Source organism: Acanthaster planci, linkage group LG06, assembly GCF_054643075.1.
Source record: "Acanthaster planci isolate LZ-2023a linkage group LG06, COTS_SCS, whole genome shotgun sequence".
NCBI classification, from domain to species: Eukaryota; Metazoa; Echinodermata; class Asteroidea; order Valvatida; family Acanthasteridae; genus Acanthaster; species Acanthaster planci.
The window spans coordinates 5,286,538-5,310,397 of record NC_141782.1 but is presented as its reverse complement, the minus strand read 5'-3'; the positions used below and the strand labels follow the sequence as shown (position 1 = coordinate 5,310,397).

General features: G+C 40.3%; 1 protein-coding gene across 6 annotated transcripts in view; it reads right to left on the bottom strand.

Annotated features, from left to right (window-relative positions):
* The window catches only part of LOC110989242 (uncharacterized), a 515,163-nt gene that overhangs the window by 11,751 nt on the left and 479,552 nt on the right, over positions 1-23,860 (bottom strand). For all 6 annotated transcript variants that reach the window (XM_087138534.1, XM_087138530.1, XM_087138531.1 and 3 more), the window contains 3 exons: positions 19,603-19,747; positions 17,969-18,129; positions 6,559-6,625 (listed from right to left, as the gene is read on the bottom strand). In XM_087138534.1, the coding sequence (XP_086994660.1) occupies positions 6,559-6,625; positions 17,969-18,129; positions 19,603-19,747 (373 nt within the window). The remainder of the gene's footprint in view (positions 1-6,558; positions 6,626-17,968; positions 18,130-19,602; positions 19,748-23,860) is intronic.

Genomic DNA, 23,860 nt, shown 5'->3' with positions numbered 1-23,860 from the left:
TACACCATCTTCACAAGCACACATCATTGGCAGTGATCAATTATTTAATGTTGCAGCAATCATCGATTCACTGACAGCATTGCTGACATACAGGTCCACACCAGTCCCAGGCCTTTATCTGAGTCCTGTACACCTATTGGTATTGTCCGTGCTCACTCAAAACCTGCATCTTAAGACCATTAATACACCACCTAAAGGCCATCGACAAACAGCGGAAGGCCGAGTGAGTCTTACAACCAGAAGCACAGCCCTCGACAGCTGTGTGAGCTGAAACCAGATGACCTACAGTGGATCCATAGTAAAGCACACTTGAGTCGAGTTGGAGAAGAGGTTCTCGAGGCAGGCCCTACTCAACCCTACATTGTCAATATCCATGGCGTGGAGTATCACCCCAACCATCGCCACTTGACTGATGCTCATTCCAGAACTTGAGCCAATCTTTAAGGTCCAAACAATACCTGACCAAACCCACCATCACGATCCCAAGCCAACCACAATGAACAGACCACGTCGCACCACGAACATCCCACAGTTGTACAAGGAATACGAGATGTACTAAAATTAAACTTGTAATTGTAACACTAGACTTAGGACTGAAACATCAAACCATATTCTTGAAAGAACTGGAACTTAATCAATCACAACTCTGAACATTGGCTGGACTTTGTTCTTCAACAGTTTTGTTCAATTCCAGAACATTAAACAGGGGGAGATGATGTACACCAATGTGCTGTCCACGTTCTTACCACAAGCACCAACTACACATTCCATAAGTTAGAAGTCTAACATGTGTCAAGTGTGAATAAAGATGGCAGCCCCCATGTGACAAGCTCTCACGCAGACTTGGTGAGTCCATTTCATTATTTACTGGTTAAGGCCTTATCACACTTCAGCCTCTCAACCCAAGTTGAACTCAACCTTGGGTGAACCTAGGACTGCCCTGAATTGAAAATTTAAAGTTTCAACCCCACGTTGAACGCGGTCTTCTTTCACATTTGTTTCATGTGAACTACGCTTATCAGGGTGAGTTACACCCAAAAATGAACATGAAAAATTTTCAATCTGAGTTCAAAATTCTCAACCCTGGTCTGGAGCAGGGTTGACTTTAACCTGGGTTATTTTGTTACAATCTTGGGGTGAATCGTTACCAGTTTTCTCTCTCTCTCTATGCACCATCACTGAGTCAGCGTTCAGTGAACCATGTTGTTCCAACCAAGACGGTCTCGTGTGAGGCTCCAAATGTTTGAGCCTTTCAAATTTTCAAAGTTGTCCAGGAATGTTTTCTGTTGCCCTCCTCTGGCATTTTGTTGCTGAGGGAAAGATCTTCTTTTGCACACCTTTTTGACGAGTCTCAGCTGGATAGAGTCCAGGACTTGCAGCCATAGACAAAAGTTGACCAGACATAGGCTCTGAGCAAACGAATCTTGAGATTGATGGAAAGTTGTCAGTCTCTGAGGATCAATCAGAGTCTTGAGAATGCATCCTTTGTGAGTCCTATCCTTCTGTGAATCTCCGTCTTGCATCGGGCATCGGAGGTGACAATTGAGCCGAGGTAGTTGAAGGAGGAAAACCGTTTAATGGGGGTGTTGCCATGGTGTGGTTTGCAAGGTGGTGGGACCTCCAACTACAAAATGACTAACACCTTCATCTTCTTGGTCTTGATGCTGAGGCCCAGATGTTCACTGGAGGCAACAACTGCATCGAAGAGTTTTTGGATATCTTAAATTGACATGGCGATGAGAACCGCATTATCTGCGTATCTAAGGTTGTTAATCTTGACACCACTGACCACGATTCCTTCTGGATGATCATTGAGCTTCCAGAGGATCACTTCTGAGTACAACTTTGCAGTTAACCATGTTCATGCCGATGAGGAGCTGCATGACCAGGTGAGGCGCTTCTGGAAGTTGGATTTCGGCCTTGATGACAAAGACGAAAAGTTTGGAGAGTCAGTTGAAGATCGTTGTTGTGTGGATGCTACGGTTCATGAAGTACCTTGCCTCTCGTGTTAGAGAGAAGCCAACATTCAAGGAGACAGGTCCCCCGACCGCCCAAGAGTTCGTGCAGAGGCAGTCATTCCCGAGTGAGTTCCAGCCAGACGCAGGAGATAAGAAGAGGGCTCGGAATTCATCCAGGGTCTTGAAAGAACAAATCCCATTCTATGTGACAGCCTACTTCGTGTGGGCGGTAGGTTGGAAAGGTCACCACTGTCTGATGAGCAGAAATACCCTCTAATCCTTCCTGGTGACCATCACATCACCAAGCTCATGATAGTTCACTACCACCTAAGGATTGGACACTGTGGATCAGGAATGACATGGACTGCTCTCAGGCCGAAGTATTGGATAATCAAGGGTGGCGCTTCTGTACGACATGTGATTGGGAGTTGCATACACTGCAAGAAGCGGAATGCGAGACGAGGCCAACAGTTCATGGCCAGCCTACCAGAAGCAAGAGTGACGCCAGACAAACCAAATTTCAGCAGTACCGGGGTTGATTACTTTGGTCCATTCTTGGTGAAGCAAGGACGAAGCCAGCTGAAAAGATATGGCTGCATTTTCACGTGTATGTCCAGCAGGGCAGTTCATTTTGAGGTGACCTTTTCACTTGAGACGGATTCATTCATCCAAGCCTTCCGCGGGTTCATCAATCGTCGAGGACCTCCTGAACACATGTACAGCGACAACGGGACAAACTTCAAAGGGGGCCACAAGGAGCTTCAAGACGGTCTGGCTGCGGTGAATAAGAAAAGGGTCAACAATTTCCTTGTCCAGCGGGGTATCGAATGGCACTTCAACCCCCCAGGAGCTAGCCACATGGGCAGGGTTTGGGAAAGAATCATACGCTTAGTCAGAAATATCTTGGAAGTTCTCTTGCAACAGCAGATAGTCACCAACGAGAGCTTGATCACTATCATGACAGAGGTTGAGGCAATCCTTAATGCACGACCCCTCATGCAGTTAAGTATGGATCCAAAGGATGACGAACTGCTGACACCGAGCCACCTGCTCCTGATGAGACGAAACCCAAGCCTACCACCTGACGTATTCTGCAAAGAGGACAACTACAGCAGAAGAAGATGGAGACAAGCCCAATACATTGCAGACCAGTTCTGGAGAAGATGGGTTTGAGAGTATCTGCCACTTCTCCAACAGAGGCAGAAATGGACCAAACCCGAAAGGAACTTTGAAGTTAACGATTTGGTGCTTGTGGCGGATGACAGTGCTCCGCGTGGTCATTGGCCCTTGGGGAGAGTGGTCAACACGTACCCAGATAGGCATGGCATGACAAGACAAGTTGAAGTCAGAGTTGGATCTAAGTTCTATCGGAGGCCAATTTCCAAGCTTTGCCTCTTGGAGCCAAGTGTAGGAGACTGAGCCCACTTAAGTAAAGAGTGTGGGGCACGTGACCAAGAAAGCCATTACATTAAAGACATGATGCATGTAGTCAAATCAGTAATTAGTAAGCAGTTACCGTTTAGTCTAAGGTGTATTCTTATGATGTAACATTTGGAAGTAGTTACGCCGCTTTATTGTTGTTAAAAATGAGTTAATTGTTATTAAGCTCATTTGGGCCCGGTTATGTAGTGGTGTAAAACTATTATAGCGCCCTCTTTTGGGTGATTAGTGAAATGCACCATTCGCTTCTTCCACTCGATGATCCACAACGTACATGAGCGACATCTTTCCTTTCAATAAGTAAACCCCCAGGAATGCAACAGTTGGTAAGACAAAGGAAGTCTGCCATATTATGTGTCATAAATGGATATGAGAATAAGCTTAAGGGTCATCTGGGGAATAAGGGTTAATTTGGGAGAAATAATGGGACGTTGTAACGCTAGTAAATTATGAAGGGCCGTTATTACTGGGTTCATGTATTACCCTACTGCTCGGATTTACATGTACATGTACACGTGGTCATTTGGCATTTACACAGTAAGACAGTTTATGGGGGCACATAGTAAGGGTAAATTTATTCATAGGGATGTGTAGTCAACCGTTTCTTTATTTCATCATAATGGATTTTGACTAAGGTTTATGTACATGTATTGCTACATAAGGTGTGCTTCTATTTTCTCTATCAATTGTAGCGAACCGCTGACTTTGGACTTGGAATGGGCTGCCATCATTAAGGGTAGTGAATAAACAGTTAAGTTCTGGAGAGAGCTGTTTCCACGGGCCAAGTTTTTCATCAGTGTGTTCACACTTGCGTTTCCTGTGTAATTTAAGAGGTTACAGCGACCATCTACAGATTTAATACATTTGGTAGGAGGGGAGATTGCTTGCTGGTGATCTTGTTGATCTTCTTAAATATCTCCTTGGCACTGCAGTTCAGATTCTCAACTTCTTTGCACTTTTCCTCCAGCCATTGCTCTCTGATTTCCTTGCATTTCTTCTTGAACTCTTTGTTGATTAGACGATATTGTACTTGATTTGGTTTTGAGACTCTACGTTTCCTCGGCAGATCTTCCAGTTCAGGACTGAACCAGTGTGAAGCAACAGTTTTCTTCTCCACTGTGGGAATAATGTTGCTGGCTGCTTCTTGGATGCTGGTTATGATTTAGTGGAAATGTTTGTTGATGTTGGGTGGAGGTTTTCAAATCTGCGTCAACCCTGGGATCTGTCTAGTGTGAGAAGGCTTCTAGAAAGGAATCATAAAAACAACACCCCAAAATTTCTAAACAACCCACATATCTACTTGGACTGCCAGAGGTATTGCAAAAAGAATTTTGAAAATATTTTGTTTCTTTTTGTAGATAAGTTTAAAATAATTATACAAAAAAAAATCCTGGGATGATGTCATCATGACACCCTAGTGATTTTCACTGATGTATCAACACAACTGGACTTCCTACAAAATTTGAAGTGATAAAGTCTGACCTGTAATACCCATATTGGCCTGCAGCCCTTATGGGAATGTCCTTTAAGAGCACCTCTAAGGAAAACACGTTTTCTCTGATTTTATCTGTTCAAAGATATATGGAAGCATCTGAATCAAAATCAGTCTTTGTTTTGAAAGATTATACCGCTGTTTGTGGCATTCAGCATGAGTAGATTACCACTGGGGACAAAAACGCTCCAGTGCTGTGGAGATGAGGTGTTGCTACACCCAACTACCAATTGCAAAAGTTAAGCACAAACGTTCTTACGGATGTCACCTGATGAAATCATCATTTATTTCTAAACTTTCAGCTGATGGTGACTACTTGAATTGCACGGACAAAGGAAAAGAGTAACATGCAAATATCTCAACACTAAAAGTAAAGAACAATTATTATGTAACAAATTTCATGACATAAGGATGCCATTATTACAGACCCGTGATACATGTACCAACTCTATGTGCATATACATGTCATTCATAAGAATGTATAATGATGGAAAGTTTCTGTCTAAATCAACCATCATTTCCTTCCTTAATCATATAATTCCAAGATCAAAACTTCAATGTATTACTGAAAAAAGTAGTGATTACCTCATGAGGCCTGTAGTGGGGTAGCTAAAACATTGGATGTGGATCAAAATCACAGACAACAGAGCTGGAATTGTTACATTGTGAGAAGATCAGGCTATGTTAATCACAATGATGCATTATGGGAAAATATATTACAAAAGTTACAAAATAACCTCAAAACCCCAATGAACTGAAATAAAATCTAATTCACCATCAGACTAGGGTACCACATTCAACAGGAAAGCTAATCTAGCAGATCTTTAGGAAAAATATAAGGTGATCAAGTGATCAAAACATACCAGGTCTATAATTAGCACACACACACATAAAAACAAAGGAGGCTGCTACACAGTAGCAAGGCAGTGTGTGCATAACATGTATGGGCTGCACACGCATTAGATTCACCCATGTGGTTACTTTATGGAAAGTTCCTCAACAGGTAATTGGTGAGTGTCTACACAGTACATGCATAACAGCCTTCAAGGTGAATAACTGCTTGTTTCTAAAGGAGGCACAAGATAAATCTGTGTGGCTTCTGTTACACTGCCCCTACTAAAAAGACTCCAGCAGCGCACTATGCCAGTTTCGGGAACAAAAGAATATTACATAACACCGCACAATCTGGGCTCTTTCTACAATGTGGAAGGCCTGGCTGAAATACTCGGGCCTCAATAGATGTTGTCTGTCAGATTAGAGTGGCCACCAGAAAGTCATTTGTGTGGGTGTAAATGTCCAGTAAATGAAGGTACAATTTTTAATAATTTGAAACTAGCAAATCTTGAAAATCACCCGGTTTTATGTCATGCAACTTGAAATTACACCCGGCAGCAAGTTAAGAGTACTTTATGGAACATTTATACAAAACCCTCCACCTTACCTCATCCTTGCAACATTGAAGCTCTGCCCAAGAGAAATATTTGCTCACAATTCAATGGCCAGATTGAAGCCTAACACTCAGACTACCTCCATAAACTGTCACTAAAGATAATCGACAGGTTTATATGCCCTCAGGTATGAAGTGAATGAGGAACTAGTTGCAAGCTTTACACACACAGAACCAAAGATTTTGTTATTTTCTAGCAGAAAATGGTAACATATACATACCACCCTTATGTGACTCTTGTAATTGTTGGAAGAACTGTGACACCACAGAATATAATGATGCTTGATCCTGCAAATTAATCAGACAAAATAAATACGCTTTTGCAAACATTTCAATAAACTTGCATGTCAATCAGCTCAGCTGATCTTTTAGAAATTAAAACATTTTGAAATCCAAAAACAAAAGAACATTGGACTTTCTGAATAGATGACACCATGAAAGAATGATAATAAATGGATTACAGATGGATTTTATAACATGGTGTTTGGAGACTGATATGTGTCACTTGACACCAGCTACATTTTTTAAGAGCATATGAGTTGAAATCCAATGTCTTGAGAACTATAATTTGATGAGGATAAAACCCTTGATATATATATAAAGCAATTAATTTTTGAATGCTTAGCGAAGTCACCATGTGAATGTAGCTTTTATAGTCTTGATTGTCACCATTCCAAAATTTAATGAAGTTCTTTTAAGAGGAATGGCAACCCCGGATCCTTGGACATACCAACCCTCACAGTAAATAAAACACAGAGCAGAACAACTTCTCTAGCTTTCCAATCATATGAGAAACTTTAACCCTTCTTTTCAGTATATATGTAAAAGGGTTCCCCTTCTTTTACTAGTTTAGTAGTTCCCTTAAAATTTTACTTTTTGCTTTCTTTCTTTTGTGTGGTACACCACCAACCACTTTTGTTTTTTGCTGTTGGAGTTTCAATTTGGTTTAGCCCATTACACCTGTGCTTACTGTAGACAGTGAGATCCCCTTCTTGAGAGTGGAGTGACCCTGGATGGGGTGGTGCTCTGGGCTGGGTGGTGTGGTCCAGCATGCTTCAGTGCTGTACCATCCACTCCCTACTCCAACCACCCTGTCCGTGATCTCTCCTTTTCAGGTAAAGAATTTTCCTCTATTTTTGATCTCATTTAGACATTTTAGGAATTCCAATGATAGTTTTGATTGTTAAGAATCTTTTGTTTAAAGTGTGGTTTTTTTGTTGGGTTTTGTGAGTTCAGTTTTTATTGTTTTATCGTCATTTGTTGCACATGCTCTGCTCAACTATTTTTTTGCTTGTATGCAACACGCAGGTCACTCTCGACCAAAGTATGACCATATTCTGGTCCGGAGAGTGCATTTACTTCTGGATTTTTCACTGAAACCATATGATGTTTTGCCTTGATAGCCCCAGTTTCATAAATATTATAATGTATAGATTTCTTTTCTAATACTTTTCTTGATTGTTACTTTTTAATAGTCTGAGTATCATCATGCTATCATTTCAGAAAGTTTCTCTTTTCATTTTGTGAGTCGTAAGGCCACTTGTAGCCTTATGGTAAAACACTGTGTCTGACCACAGGCCACATGGCCCAGTCTTCAGGTTGACATTTCAGCCCAATTAGCGTATAGCCTTGGGCTTGTGTAGGGTCCACTATGAATCTGAACACTGAATTTGGAGTGAATATATAATTTGCAATGAATTTACCGGAAACTTGTTTTCACAGCAACGTCAGGGCGGATTATCTGTTGAAATCACCGTGAAATAATCCCCTGCATGACCCGGTGAGGACATGCTGGGCTTCAGTAAAAACATAGTGAAAACACAGTGAGGCCTCCGGAGAAGCCTAGCTCATTAACTTTGCGGTTGCCTTAATATGTTGATCAGTTCCCAGGTTTTATGGGCCTAATCCCTCATAAAAGGTGTACGCTTGCCCGTCAATCTTTATTGAATGGCTAAGTGGAGATTTCAATGAGTCCAAAGTTTCTTATGAAGTGGACACTCATTAAACTCCAATGAGTTAGATCCAGGCAAGAGCTACGGCAGCACTGTATCATCTTGGGTGTAACAACCGTAAGGTTGCTAAAGGTTTTCATGAAATTTCGGCCCCGCATCAAAAAAGTCCATCATATTCAGCACTTCCAAAATAACCGCGTCAAAAAGTCCAACAATGATTAGAAAGTTCTCGGAAAATAGTATTAAAATATAAACCTCAGTTTTGTGCACTTGGCAGCGCTTGCCAGTTATCGCTTGGTATCAGCATTACAATACCCCCGACGTTACAAACGAAATGACATGAATAACATTGCATGAGATACGGCCGCTCGGGCTTGCACGCACAACCTTTTGACCACGTTTCCCTTCACTGTTTTAATCACATGCAGTAACGGCATAGTATACTGGTACTCATCACTGGAAATGTGATTAAGAATGGAAGAACCGTGTGGTGCAAAACCTGTTATGCAGAATTGTTAGAAATGATCCAAAAATGACCAAATGACCAAATGAATGACCAAAAAACTTTGAGTCCAAAAATGAAACTTGTGCCCGTTCTTATGAATTTTGTAAGACAGATTTTGGGGTGCCCTGCTTGTGTTTGTGTAGGCACACAACATGGAGATGCACACAACCACAGTACATGTACTTGTCATTCAAGACCCCGTTTGTTTGGTACATGCACTTATACTATTAATATAGTCCCAGCAGTTCATGCTTGTGCATTCCTTTCCCCGCGCCAGTGCATTCGTGTCTTTGATTAAATTTTGATTGAAAGGACCCTATCTAGGTCTGCAGTGGCCTGAGGGGATAAAGGGAACAGGAAACTTTCTATGTACATGTACGTTGCGTTGTTTTCTCAAAAGTTTTCTCAAACACTTTCTCCAGCGAATGCCATTTTCAAGTTGATGTTATTACCATTTTTCAACAAACTTTTTTCACTGGATCTTTGCACATTTGGCTGAAGACAGTCAGGAGCATCAATATCAGTAGCTTGCGTAATGATCTTATAGAGTTGGGTTATCTGGAGAGCTTCCCTTCTGTCCATTAATTTCTCCCATCCAACGATGATAACATGTTGGAGACACTACTCTTCCTAGCATAATCTCTGAGAACAAAGCGCGCTGCCCTGCACTGAATTCTCTCAATTGCCTCCTGATGACAAGTTTTATATGGGTTCCATGCTGCCACGCCATGTTCTAGTAATGGTTGAACAGGTGTAAGATATTACCTTTCCTTGACCTTTTTAAAACTCATATAGAAATTTTGTTTGATGAAAGTGAGGACTTTTGTGGCCTTAGTGACAACATATTGTGTCTGATTTCCCCATCCTAAATTATTTTGAATTTGTATGCCAAGGTACTTGAATTTGTTCATTAATTCAAGACGCACACCATCCATCTCATAAGAAGGTTTACCAGGGTTGCGTTTATGAGAAACTCGCATCATTTACATGTACATTTGCAAACATTAAATTTCATACCCCATGTAGAAGCCCATTTAATGAGGTTATCAAGGTCAGCTTGCAGAAATTCATCATCTTCCTTGCAGTTGATCTGATGGTATATAAGACAATCATCAGCAAATAGTCTAATTTCTCCCTTATTTATAAAAAGAAGAAACATGTGTGATCCCAACACACTCCCCTGTGGCACCCCGCTGACAACTTTGCGTCAGCTAGACAATTCGCCGTTGACAACAACTCTCTGCAGTTATTTAAGAATGCTGTAATCCATTTCTTTTTTTTGCCTCTGATACCTTAATAATCAATCTTATGAAGGAGTTTCTGGTGTGGTACTACATCAAAAGCCTTTGAAAAGTCCAAGACTGCTACATCAGTAGTTTTTCCATTATTGTGGTTGCACGCAAGGTCATTGAAAGTCAGGATAAGTTGACTCTCACATGAGCATCCTCTACGGAAGGCATGTTGATTTTCTACTAAAATTTGATGTTGGTCTAGATGTTCCATTAACTGACTGTCAACAATATGCTGCAGTTATTTGCAACACACTGACGTTAAAGAAACCGGTCTATAGTTTACTGGATCAGATGCAGCACCCTTTTAAAACAAAGGAGTTATGTTGGCCCTTTTCCAATCTGCAGGCAGTTCTCACCTGTATCCAAGGATTGTTGGAAAATTGGGGCAATTTCATCCGCAGCCCATTTGAGGGCTCTTTTGGTATTTGGTCGAGCCCAGCTGCTTTGGAAACATCCATAGATTTAAGCAGCTTCAAAACACTTTCCACACTAGACACCTTGAGGTCAGGCATATCTGGGTAACTACTATCGGGCAGACAAGGCAGCTGTGACAACTCATCTCTAGTGAGGATGCTACTAAATTGATTTGCTCCTCCGCTTTCTCCTCGTCACTGATTATGTCAACATCCTGCACCTTAAGTACCTGAACGCCACTGTTATTTCTGCGTTGAGATTTGATATATTGCCATAACTTCTTGGGGTCATCATTAGATGTCATAGCTTCCACATGGGCTTGATGAGCTTTACGAAGTTCACGGTTTACATATCTACAAATAGATTTAAACTTTACCCAATGAGAACTGATGTCAGATTTTTCAGCACGAACATAAAATCTTTCTTTTTTCCTAGTGAGACGCAAAAGTTGAGTTGACAATCATCTTGGCCTAATTTTCCCTTTGACAATCTTCTTAGGAACAATGTTGTTCAAGCCTTCCTTAAAAAAGATCCAGTTTAATTAAACAATATTTCGATCCGGGCTGCTGTGAAAGAAATTATCCTTCAATTCTGATGTGGCCATTTTAAAAGCTTGCTCCACATTTTTCCACTTCAAGATACTCCTCAGTGGTTTTCTAGCAGGAACAGATTTAATGACGATATCAGCAAGAACAATTTCATGATCACTCAACCCAGAAACCACATGAACGTTATTAACTGCGTGTGGTCTAGTTGTAAACAACAGGTCTAGGACATTCCCAGCACCAGAGACTGGATCCGTTCGAGTGGTGAAGCCAACCTTCTGTTCTAAGTGGTAGTCATCAGCTATCTCCGTAATTTAAGACTGTAGACAGCCATAAGGATGCGTTGTTTCCTCAGGACTCCATGACAAACCAGGTACGTCAAAGTAGTCTCCACCCCGAATTACAAACGGGAAGTTCAGAGTTTAAAATATCTTGGTAAGGCTATCATTTAGCCCATTTAAAGTGTATTTGTTAGCTAAATTGGGTCTATGATAATAGGCATCAATAAACACGTCGTCACCAGCTGGACTAAGGGCAAGCTGTCACCATAAGATCTCACTGTCTTCAACCATGTCAACATGGACATCAACCCTTTCGATTACTGGTAATGTCTCTCTCACAGCGATAAACAGTTCACCACCCTTTCTATCTGGTCTATCTCGGCAAAGCACTCTAAAATTTGCTGGTAACATTTTAGAACATTGAATTGACTCATCAAGCCAGCTTTCAGTACCAATAAGCACATCTGGGTTTTCGGTGTCGATAAAATACTTCTACAATTTAGAATCGCCACCTTCATTGAGCTGTTCATGGCCTTAATCCTGTTTATTGAATTTGCAGACACAGGTGGAGCTAAAGGGGGTCCAGTGTTTTTGCATTTTTTTGTTTGATGAAACAAGGCTTTCTGTTGGGTTTATCCTCGACTTTTTCAGTTTTAACCAGTTTACTTACACACCTTGGTTCATCATGTCCATCAACACTTATTCTGTCCGATAAATTTTCGAAGGATTTTTCAAGATCAAGTTCATCAGGTGAACAAAATGAATCCTCAAAATGTACAACCTCACACTCTGGGCAAATTAAAGAAATTTGTTTTATTTCCTTGTTTGCAGATGAGCAGTTTGAAGCTCCCAAGTAATACAAATAAGAAGAAAGTTGATGAAAAGACAAGCCGACATCGTCATCGATCCTTAACATTGACATGCATGGTGACCATTTCACAATTACCGCGTTGTTCCAACTCACGATCCAAATAAAAATCAAAGTAAAAAATGTCCAATCAAACCTCAAAAAGGGACATCAAAATCATGCACACAATGTTCTACAAACACTATAAAACACAGGATAATAAAAAATCTGCTGTGAAATGCCAGTAAAAACGTGATTGTTAAGGATTAAAAATAATAAAAAAATGTGAGAAATTAAAAAGCCGTCCACTCCCCGTGAGGGCGCCCCATTCTAATTTGGTGGTGTAAACCCTTGCTCAAAGAGCTACTTGTGCATGTGTACATGAAGATTTCTATTCTTCAAAATAAGAAAACATTTTGCCAAATTTGCTTAATTTGCTGCAGAAATGCCAGAAATATACCAAACAAGAGTGAAGAAAAACAACACCCTGATGGGAGAGCAGAGCAGAGGAAAATTCGAGAGTGGCTAAAACTCACCAGCCGCAAATAAATCAGACATGGAAACTCGTGTCCAGATTAACGCTGGATTGTGTATTTAGTGGTATGTTTTCTGCAAAGATCCCTTAAAGAAATATTTGTGTAATTCATTGCAACCCTTGAAATCAACAGAAATGAGTAGGGTGTTTATTATGTAATTATCGACAACTCTCATTTGGAGCTTTTTAGAAAGGAGCAATTGCTCCTTTCTGAAAATTGTTTATTTCTTTTGTCTGTTGTCTATTAAACCTTCAGAGATTGATTTTGTGTGTTTTTTTTTTAATAAAATACATTTGTGGCTCTTATAATTTTTTGTGATAGACAGTAAACATATTGATTGAAGCTTTTATAGGGGATCAATAATTCTTCCATGAAAACCGTTGTGATGTAATGAACAAGTACTTACTGCGACCAAGTCCAAGACAGAAGCAACTCTCACAAATGTACGTGTACGATAACGCTGGATTTTAAATATGGAATTGCCATTGGTGACATGGGTACTGTATAAAAAAAATGCAACCCATAAAGGCCAGACAACTTCATTTTGCCACGCCATTTTGCCTTGTACCTAACGTGAAGTTTTCTAATTTTTAATGCTATCAGAAAAACCACTGAACTGAAACTTGGTAGTGTAATCATTTTCAAAACTGGAGCCTAGTCAGACTAGGCCTAATAATGGCACCAGTAATCATGCAGAACCTAATTTTGTGCCATGCACGTTTTGTTTGGCCTTTTTGTGGATATACTGTATTGAGATCGGCAGCATAGCCATTGACAGCTCATTGCCAAGAGAGGACAGTGGGAACTGGGCGCTTGCAGCTTGTCACGTTTGCATAGACCAGTGAGACTTATCCAAGGGACCGGGCTGGAGGGGTTCATTTTTATTATTAGGTGACTTTTGTCAGGAACGTACGCCACGAGTGATCAAATGGCTTCTCAAAGGGGCAGGGTTTCAGAGGTTGCCTGGCAACAGTATTGTCAAAGTAATTGTCAGCAATATGTTTAGGGCCTCTAATGCATACCAACATCTCTGAAGTATCTGAAACACACATTTAATTATTTTCCGGTCCCTAATCTTTCAGTTTCTTTTCATTCTGTGTGGGTTAACCAGTTACTTTTTCATTATTCCCACAAAACAAGATTACCCCCCCAAAAGTGATATTTCTTAACTCGGCTTTCAGCCATTGCTCATGTGGCAACTCTCAACATTCTCAGGCACTTAGGACCATGTTTTCAACTGTGTTTTTTACTACTCTGATGAAAGTCCAAAGACCCAGGGAGTTGAACTTGGCAAAGGTTTACACAGTCTCACCACTTTTAGGGGCCAAACTGCCTACTTTTTCAACAGATACTGCGGGGGCACTTTTAATGCTAAAGCTAGCCCCTGTACTGCACCGAGCTTTGCATGTACCAGCTTGTGAAATACTGCACAGCGCATTCTTCCTCCACATTGTTGCTTTGTAGTCAGCTCCCCTGTGATCTGTACATGACAATCTGTACAGGATGAGTATTGGTACGGGAACAAGACATCATTGGAAGTCTGCGCATCCCGTAAGGTCCACGTTGTTGAAAAATAAAATTTTGCTCGCAGTCATTGTTGGCTTCAAATCCCTGTGACTATGGCAAAATCATGTCTTCTACCCAAGGTCGCCAAGTATCACTGGTTAAGCAACAGACTGCACCTAGATTGCAGAGCCTGACACATTTGTTTATGGGGTAATGTAGGCTGGGAATTACGGTCAAATCAGACAACCTCAAATAACCTTTAGTGCAATTATTTTCAGACAACCCGATATTTACGGCTAAAGGAAATAATGACTAAAGAAATACATACCTGTATAAGCCCATGGTGGAATTATAATAAAACATACTGTACAAGAAACAAAGCCAAACTTAAAATGAATTCAATGATAATTAAATGGGTAAGAAACGCCTGGATAGCGCAGTGTTAACAAAATTCATCACAGTAGAAAGCAACGTTTTTAATACATGTACCTACATTTTGCAGAAAGCTTCCGCCACTATACTTTAGAACGCCAGTGAAGTTCTACTATCAAACTTTCTTTCCTCCCCATTATTAAATTTTCCAACCTGTATCATTCTCTCAAAGCGCATGGGAAAAATTACGTCAATCTTAAACTCAATTAAATATAAGAAAGTGGTTTTTTACAGCTTCAAAGCAAAAGAAACACAGGGCTTCAAGAGAAGAAAGAGGGCCATCGACAAAGTATGAGTGGATGCTACAGAAGTCAAAAGAATGTTCGAGAAGTCCGCATGAAATGCCCAGAAATGCCAGTGGTCTTATGAACCAAGAGCTCCCAACATATTGGCCACAAAGAGATTGGAGCGGCAGTTAGTCCGCAAACCTCACGTAATCACTAGTTCGCTGATTCAGCAGACCTGGAAAATTAGCATAACAAAGCCAATTGTAAGACGATGCAGATGAGCTTGCGGGGCTCACTGAAGATCGGTTGCCAGGGGCCAAATTTTGTCCGCAAGCTAGGCGGAGTTCGCGGACAGTCAATTCAGTTCATTTCGTATTTATTCTCCGAATATGCAAGCATAGAAGGAAATTTGCTTTGTTCACTTTTACATTTGTTACATATTGTTACAAAAAATACACTTGTATTTTGAAAAAAAAAAATTTAATTTCACCAATTAAGGAATTAACATGATCATTAATATTCATCAGGTGCAAATTGAGGTGGGAACAAAGGACTTTAGGAATCTCGAGGTTCGGGAGGGCAATGATCTCAATCGTTTTCCAGATTGTATAATTTGGTAACAGTCGAAGAGTGGGTGCGAATCGTTACATAGGATTTCCTTTACTTTCTCTAATATTTTGGTCATACATGCTTCATTTAGTTGTCTGTGTTCACTGATCATTTTGCTGGCTTACTTTGCAATTCTTTCTAGTTTCTCTTTATCTTCCGTCCTAGATGCTGTATACCAAACAATAATATTCAATAAAAGAATACTCTCGACTATCGCCTTGTAAAAGAGGCTGAGAACTGGTCTTGCAGCTTGGCTGCTCTCAGTCTTCAAAAAAATACATTCTAGTCTGAGATTTTTAAAATGTTGCCTTTGTGTGGAAAATCTAATCAAGTTTATTTGCTATATGAGCTGTTGAGATGTCAAGTAGTTAGTCGTTGTGTGCTTGCCTGGAGTGTTGTCATTGTCAAAAGTTTTCCCAGGCCAGTGAATAACCCGGGAAATTCTACTCGGAAGTTGGGAGCTGAGCTTTGTTTCACCTCGTTGACTCTTGCCACGATGAATAGGTCGATATATGCTCATTGGCTGAGTAATGAAGATCTCCGGTTCTGGATGCCGTAGAGTCGCTCGGTGATCTCCTTCTGGCAATACTGCAGCTTTGCAGTCAGCATACCAGTCACTGGAAGTGGTTTTTTTTTTCTGGCAGTTGTCACCACTGCGTCTTTATCTGGGCAGTGTAGGCGGGAGTGGCGTTGTCTGTCACACCATTTGCATGTTCCGTAGAGGAATTTTGTCCGGGTTGTTGTGACTGCTGGGCGTGGCTTTTGAGCTTTTGGTTGCAGGGTTTAGGCTGAGCAGGTTTGCGTTTGTTGACCCAATCAACACTAGTTGGTGTTCTGTCACCCCTCACTATGTCACAATTTTCCTTTTAGGCTTAGCCTGGCGATATAGTTGGACTGTTTTGTCAAGTGGCAGTTCCACTTTTAACTGCAAGGTGTTAGACAGTTATCATTTAACACTCCCCCAACTATTTTGTCCCTGATGAGACTTTCCCTGAGCTCCCCATATTAGCAGTTGCCAGCTAATCTGTGTAGATCTTGAAGGCATCCACTGGCTCGCCCAGCAGTTGTTTACATTTGTTAAACCGAGCCCTCTCCACAATCACATTTCGCCTGCCTTCGTAATACTCATTTAGGGCCTTCTTGACCATACGTTGCTGATTTCTTGTTGATTTTGAGGGTAATCAGAGTATCATCAGCACAATCACCCATAGAATATAGGAGTGTGCTCACCTGCTTCTGCTCTGGCTTTGCATTGAGTCTGGAGGCGATCAACTATTGTTCAAAACGCTTGATCCATTTAGGCCACAATTCACACTGGTTTGGCCCATTTCCACCTTCAAACTTTCTTGGCAGGGGAAGCTGAGTCATTAGTTGCATAGTCATGATGTGGGTTTGTGTTTAGACTGCTGCCACCATGTAATATTTGGGTAGAATTGATAGAAATCATGGAGAGGATGTTTACTATGTAACTACTTTATTCAAAATGCCTACTTCCGTGTACGCTTTCCATGTGCTTACAATTGTAGTCAAGTGAGGCGCTATAACGGATATATGGTCAAGGAACATTTCTACAAGAAGTGCGCATAAACTTTAGTGATCATGCAGGAAAAAAATATGCGTCCCTCAGGTGTTCAAAACATCACATTCCACATCACAGCAGTCAACAATTGTTAAATGTTAATCAGATAAAATTTACGTACTCCGGACTGACCGTGTAACAGCAGTGGGAGTACCCAAATTCATCTGAAATGTGTTTCAAGTGCATTTAATATCATGTTTTCTTTATTAAAATTAAATATATTCTGACTGAATGTGCAACATTCCCTTACAATGGGTATTCAGGTGCACTATTGTCATGAATGTGTGGTTAGGTGCATGGGACTTATATGTTCAATATCATTGGGAAGACAACCTCAAAAGTTTTCTCTTGTATGCTTTCCTCGGGCATGGTGCTTGTGGTTTGGGTCTGGTTGCCCATAGTTCAGGTCTGGTGTGCCCATTAAATGCTATAATTTAGGAACCTGAGCTTGCATTCAATTTATGACCTTAAACTGGATTGCCATTATGATCAGTGTCTGGTATGCAATAAAGCCTTCCTTGGCCGCCGCATCAGCTTAAAAAGAAGAACAGCTTGCCTTTAGCTCATTTGAGTCTGAGTATGATTGATAGATAAAACCAGAAAGAAAGGCAAACAGTGATGTATTCATTTGAAATTAAATAAAAAAAATTTTGCCAAACTTCCTCTCAATGAAAATGCACATACTGTGCATCAAAATAAAATGCACAAGCAAGTGTACATGAACAGGGACTTAATGATCTAATGTTTTTAGTCTGCCTTGTTATATGTTTGTGGAGTGCATGTAAAACAGCGATATTAGTGAAACCATACAAAACACTGAAAACTACTAGAAAATAATCTATGTATTGATTTGAGAGATTTGTTAAATAGGCATTGCAAATGAAGTTCTGTCAAAAAAAAAGTTACCTCTTGCTCATCATCCCAGTCCCAATCTGACCCTGATCCGTCTTGGTTGTTACGTTCTGCATATATTTCATGTTCCTCAGTGCCTACATGTGCTGGCCATGGCATCTGTCCACTTCCACCACTCACACTCAATGACAAGGACTCTGCAGCTTGGTTTTCCCCTAATGCATTCAACGGATACCTTGAGTTTAATAATTTATACACTTATTTTTGTCTTTTTGCATCCCATTCAATACTAACACCATTCAATACACTATTAAAGAGAATGGTCACTTGTCTTTAACATCACCATAGTAAAGTCCAGCTACATGTAAACCATGTGTACGAGCACTATACGTGCTATATCAAACCACATAAAAGGCCTTGACCTAACAGAATAGTTAGGCCAAGGCCTGTAGTTTTTTAAGTATGTAAATTCCTAATGTTCTTTTTAATGGAATGGTAGGAGTTAAATTCAATAACTTGACCAAACTGGTTGCTTTGGTATTTCAGTCAAAAGAATGTTGGACACCACGACACAAAGTGGGACACTGTCCATGATAGAGGTCTAAATCTTGTGTATATTTAAACCCTTTACAACGAAACAGTGTTTTAAAAAGCTTTTGTACATGTACTTTAGTTCCCTTTTTGGTACTGCTGAATACATTTTGGTCACTGAAAAGTTAAACAAATACCTAAAAAATCATTTATTTTTTCTCATGAAGAAAAAGATCTCTCATAATTATCCTGTAATTGATAGTGAATGCACTATTGGATGAACAGAAACGGACAACATAAAGTGCATAATAATAACATGTACAATGGGATATTGGCTGCCAGGAAAGCCAGAGTCAGCAGTGCTCCTTGAGGCTTAAACATTACTTCATAATAAGTGCAGACAACAAGCCTTTTGCGAGTTAAATTTGAATAAAATCTGGTATACTGAGTTATCTAACTGCACAAAAACATAACAATTTGAATTTCCCAGACTAAAGACACTATTGCTAAACCTTGTGATTTGGGGCAAGCTTTTGCATAGTGGCCACCATCTCTGAAATGGGCTGGTTCCTTTGTTATCAAGTGCAAACAGTGTATTAATGCTGCAAAGCATCTCTTATGTAACTAAGCAAAAACTTGCCCCCATCACGAGCTATAGCAACTGTCTCTTTAGTATGGAGAATTTAAATTATGTCTATGTGAACTTAAAGAACTCAGTGTACCAGATTTATTCAAATTTATCTTGCAAAAGGCTTGTTGGCAACCTCATGTGATAAACTCTTGTCATGTACATGCATTTCTTCACTGTGTATTGAACTGTTCCATCTCGCTGAGTAAAGGTTGTTGGTGACTCTCACTGAAGTTATATAAAACAAAATTTACTGCTTTAGTAAAAAGTCTGAAAGCAATGTTTTCAATATAATATGGCAAGGGTGGCAGATTATGTTTACAATACATTTTGCTGTGCCTATGTCAGCATATGGAACAACTAAGATAGAATTCAAAGGGCACTACATCAAATTACAGTGATTAAAATAGCGTGAATAAAAATCATGTAACATGATATTGAAATGTGTCTGTATTGTATATACACACTAGATATAGCACAGAATCTGCCTGGAGGTTTGATACTGAAAGTAATACCTGTGAATACCTACCATGATTTTCTTCTGCATCTTCATCAGAAGAGTCCCCATTATCAGCTTGGATGGCAGCAATGTTGTTAGACAAGTAAATCAGAATTTTTGTATCCATATCCTCACTGCTCTTGTAGGTATTATTGTCCAAATTAACAGTCCCCATCTATTATATAAATGAATGGATCAATCAGTTATTACTAATTATTATTACCAAGGACTTGTATGTAAAACAAGCAACAAAAAATTAAAAAGCAAAAGGAGGGAGCGAATAATTGAGCAAATGACGGAAATAAACAATGTGTTACAAAGTGTGTATTTTTATCAACACCACGTACCTACTTTTGGCTTGGAAGTGGCCATTCATCATCTCTTATGCATTTTGTAAGTAACTGTGTTACTTGACTTTTTGTGATGTGTGGAAATAAAAGAAAAAACAAACAAACCTGGAAGAAACTCCCTTTACATGACTGTAAAATAATGACAGGGAGAAGCTGGTGATCAGTACTAGAGAGCACTCATCCGAACAATGTCTACCTGTGTATATTTCCCAAGCTTTTTGAAATGTACTGCTCAACTGTGATCCACTGCAGTACACCCTCTGCAGTACATTGTACAGTGGTGTCCCAGAGTGACACTCAGATGTCACATGCCTTGTAGTGTTTTGTCCAGGCTGGGCCAATTTGTGCATCAGTGTGGTTGGCATGTGCCTCAATCGCGTCTTGAAACGGAACACAAAAAACGGTCTCACCCAGTAGTGTGAGATTCTGTAGTCTCTTCACTCACTTGTATGAAATGTATTATGCATTCAGGGCTATTGCCTGATGCAAGTAAGTTGCTAACATTTGCTGAAGATCCTAACTAGGCATCAAGTTTCTTCACATCGGTATTTCTGGAATTGTGCAATATCTATAACCCCATTAAAATGCTGGAAGTGTTGTCAAAGAAGGCCAAGTGGATGACAGAGGAATGTCTTCAACTATGACAAAGTGCCATATAAGCCCAACATCTTGCCAACACAACTCACGATGAGGATCAAATGTTGGGTAGAAGCAAGATGACCTTTTGATTCCTTGATTGAAATGGTTTTGATATTTGGAAGTTGACAAGGATTATACCCAACTTAAGTTTAATTTTAGCCCAGTTTCTGCTGGTCATGTAATGAACCTCCTCCAGATACCCATTGGAAAGCTTATGGTTTGGATGAAATTAAGAGGGTCTGTCACAATGCATGTATTTTGCAAGGTTTGAAGAATCTTACTGTATTAGATATAGGCTCACAGTCCTATGTGCACTTCCCTAGATAGCTGACACACTTCCGAGCAGATGTTTTTTTTTACACTCATCCCAACTCTTTATGCATAAGGTGGGATCACAAGCATGTACCTTTTCATGGTTACAGGAAGAATGCTGTAAAATCTGCACTGCTATATTCATGGTTCCAGAAAGCTGCCACAGATCCCCACAAATCTGCATCAGTTTGCATTCAATTGCCCCCCTCCCTTTCTTGCAGCTATGACAGTTTGAAAATTGAAGGTTTCACAAAAGGTGGATTCTGAAGAGGATTCTAGCACTACTTATTCATAAAGTGGGCCAATCAGAGTTACTGTGCACTAACTGGTAGCCAATCACAGTCCATTGTTTTAGCCAATCAGGCAAGGGGTCAGATTACTTCTGTCAGGCAATGCTAGTTTTGGAGGAAAATTCTTATGTGAGGATCATTCTGTCACAGCTTGTTGGGCAAGCTGGGTCAATTTGCCTACCACCACCCCAGCACCTGCCTTTTTGAAGAATATTTGGTTTGAGTGGCATTTTTTAACAGGATTCAAAGATAGCCACTTCCTAATACATACAAGATGTGACATGCATCTTTACTGTTATGATACATTGTACATGTGTGTACCAATGAAATTATTGCTGACACTGATGTTTGCCATAATACACTGTAATTTGTAAGGGGTCAGCCATACCCTCTTATGTACCCAAGGGGGTGGGGTGCTGTATGTTCCATATCACAACCAGCGCTGACCCTAAAAGGTTGGATGGATCATTCTATTATTCCATGATTGTTCCTGGGGCCTGGGAGCCCATTGATTTGTGATTGGCATGTAAGCCAAATGACAATAGATGTACTGGTACATGTATGTCGGACCTGGGAGTCCTTTGTTTGTTTGATGTATGTTTTAGGGCCTACCAGCCCATATGACTGATGCCAGCTTGCCCAAAACAGATTTGGTATCTGGCAAATTAATAAATAATAGATGCTGTGGCAAGAGTTAGGAAAATAATTTGTCTGGAAGTTTGTTCACTTTGTGAGTCCGAGTATAACCATTTTAAAAAAATGTGTGCCACATTCTTGATAGACTCCTTACATATAGTTTTCAGTGAAGTTTACAGAGTGGGACTGTATTTAACCACTACCAGCCGGGGACTCCGAAATCGGAGCCGTATGGTTTATATGTGTGGCTGGGGTCTCCGAACTCGGACAAAGGAAACAGGGCCCTGTAACAAAAGACCGTACTCCGAACAAAAGACTACGCTGCTGGGCATTACCAGCATTTTTCACTCTCAAAAGTGGTGATAATCCAGCATTATTTTGTAACCATATACAAGGGTTTGGGGTATTTAGAGCAAGCGGATTACCACCGGGGACAAAAGCTCTCCACCACTGCAGCGATGAGCCACACAGCACCACTGCATGCTAATCTGGCCCCTATTGAAAAGAGGTCAGCAGTGCACTGAGCCAGGTTCGTGAACACAAGACAGTTGTATAACACCGCACCGAACCTAGACTGGACCAATCTTCAATAATGAATCCTGTGTTGTGCACTACATTACTGCTTTTCTAGTGAATCAAGTTTTGGTGGTTGTTCTGCTCAGTTTGTTGATTTCATATGTACAGGTTCATAGTCAGCCACTAAGCCAAATGAGAGCTCCCCAGAACAGAAACTTAAAGCTCTTCTGCACACACTTCACTCACTCAACAGATTTAATGAGTGCTTTAATCTGGGCTCTGTTTACAAGGCTGCAGGCCTGGCTGAAATATTCGGGCGTCAATGAAGGTCACCTGTCAACTTAGAGTAGTGCCTGAAGATTACTCTGTGTGGCTATAAACGACTGTTAAATGGAATGATGAATTGTTGAAGGATTTTGAAAACGGAAAAAATGATAGTCATGCCGGCCCAGCATCCTCAACGTTGAAAAATGCCCCGGCACAAAGTGGTTAATGAGTAAAAAAGTGGACAAAGTAAGAACTCACAAAAAAGATCGTATCCTCGCATGGTGCTACCGCAAGCTGTCCACCTTAGTTGTCTGTCACCATGAATAGCTTGAAATCCCAAGATTATCTTAAATGATATTACATAGTTTCTTCTGCAACAAATGGAGCCTGGTAAACGCAGTGTTTTTACCTTTGTAAAGTTTATAAAGTCAGTTAACTATACCATTCTATTATCCTCCTCTCCCACTGTAAGGTTTGCTGACCAGTTTATTCACAAGACACTTCTACCAAGCCATCAAATCAAGAGAAATATGGTCAGGCAAAGGTTTGATCTGTCCAGGTTGTACAGAAGAGTTAAAATCTGGGTGCAAGAACCTAGACTGGACCAATCTTCAATAATGAATCCTGTGTTGTGCACTACATTACTGCTTTTCTAGTGAATCAAGTTTTGGTGGTTGTTCTGCTCAGTTTGTTGATTTCATATGTACAGGTTCATAGTCAGCCACTAAGCCAAATGAGAGCTCCCCAGAACAGAAACTTAAAGCTCTTCTGCACACACTTCACTCACTCAACAGATTTAATGAGTGCTTAAGTTTTCTACAAAAACAATTGCCAGTTTTATTTCCTTGGTGGGGATCTCTCATGAAGCACTAGTCAGTTTCATGGTTTTGCCAATTATTCTAGATTTTGGCGTATTGGGTAGAGGTCAGTACAAATCTATACACAAGGGAAAATGGCTTTTTCAGCATCCTTTCAGCTTCAAGCTGTTTGCCATAAAATATGGCTTCAAAGAAGTATGAAGCCCAATGAAGAGAATTTTGAAAATCTTGACTTCAAACTGTCAACCATGAGAAATCATGTTGTGGAGGTACGAACCTTCAGAAAGAAAATTTATATGAATTTGCAGCATTACCGACAACTAGTCAACAAGAGTCAAAGATACTAGCATAATACCTTTTACCAACTTAGCCTAAAAGAAGCTATCAAATTCTATAAAGATTTTGTTATATTAGTATTGCAGACTATACTATTTCAGATGCACTGAATGGAGAGGTTCGG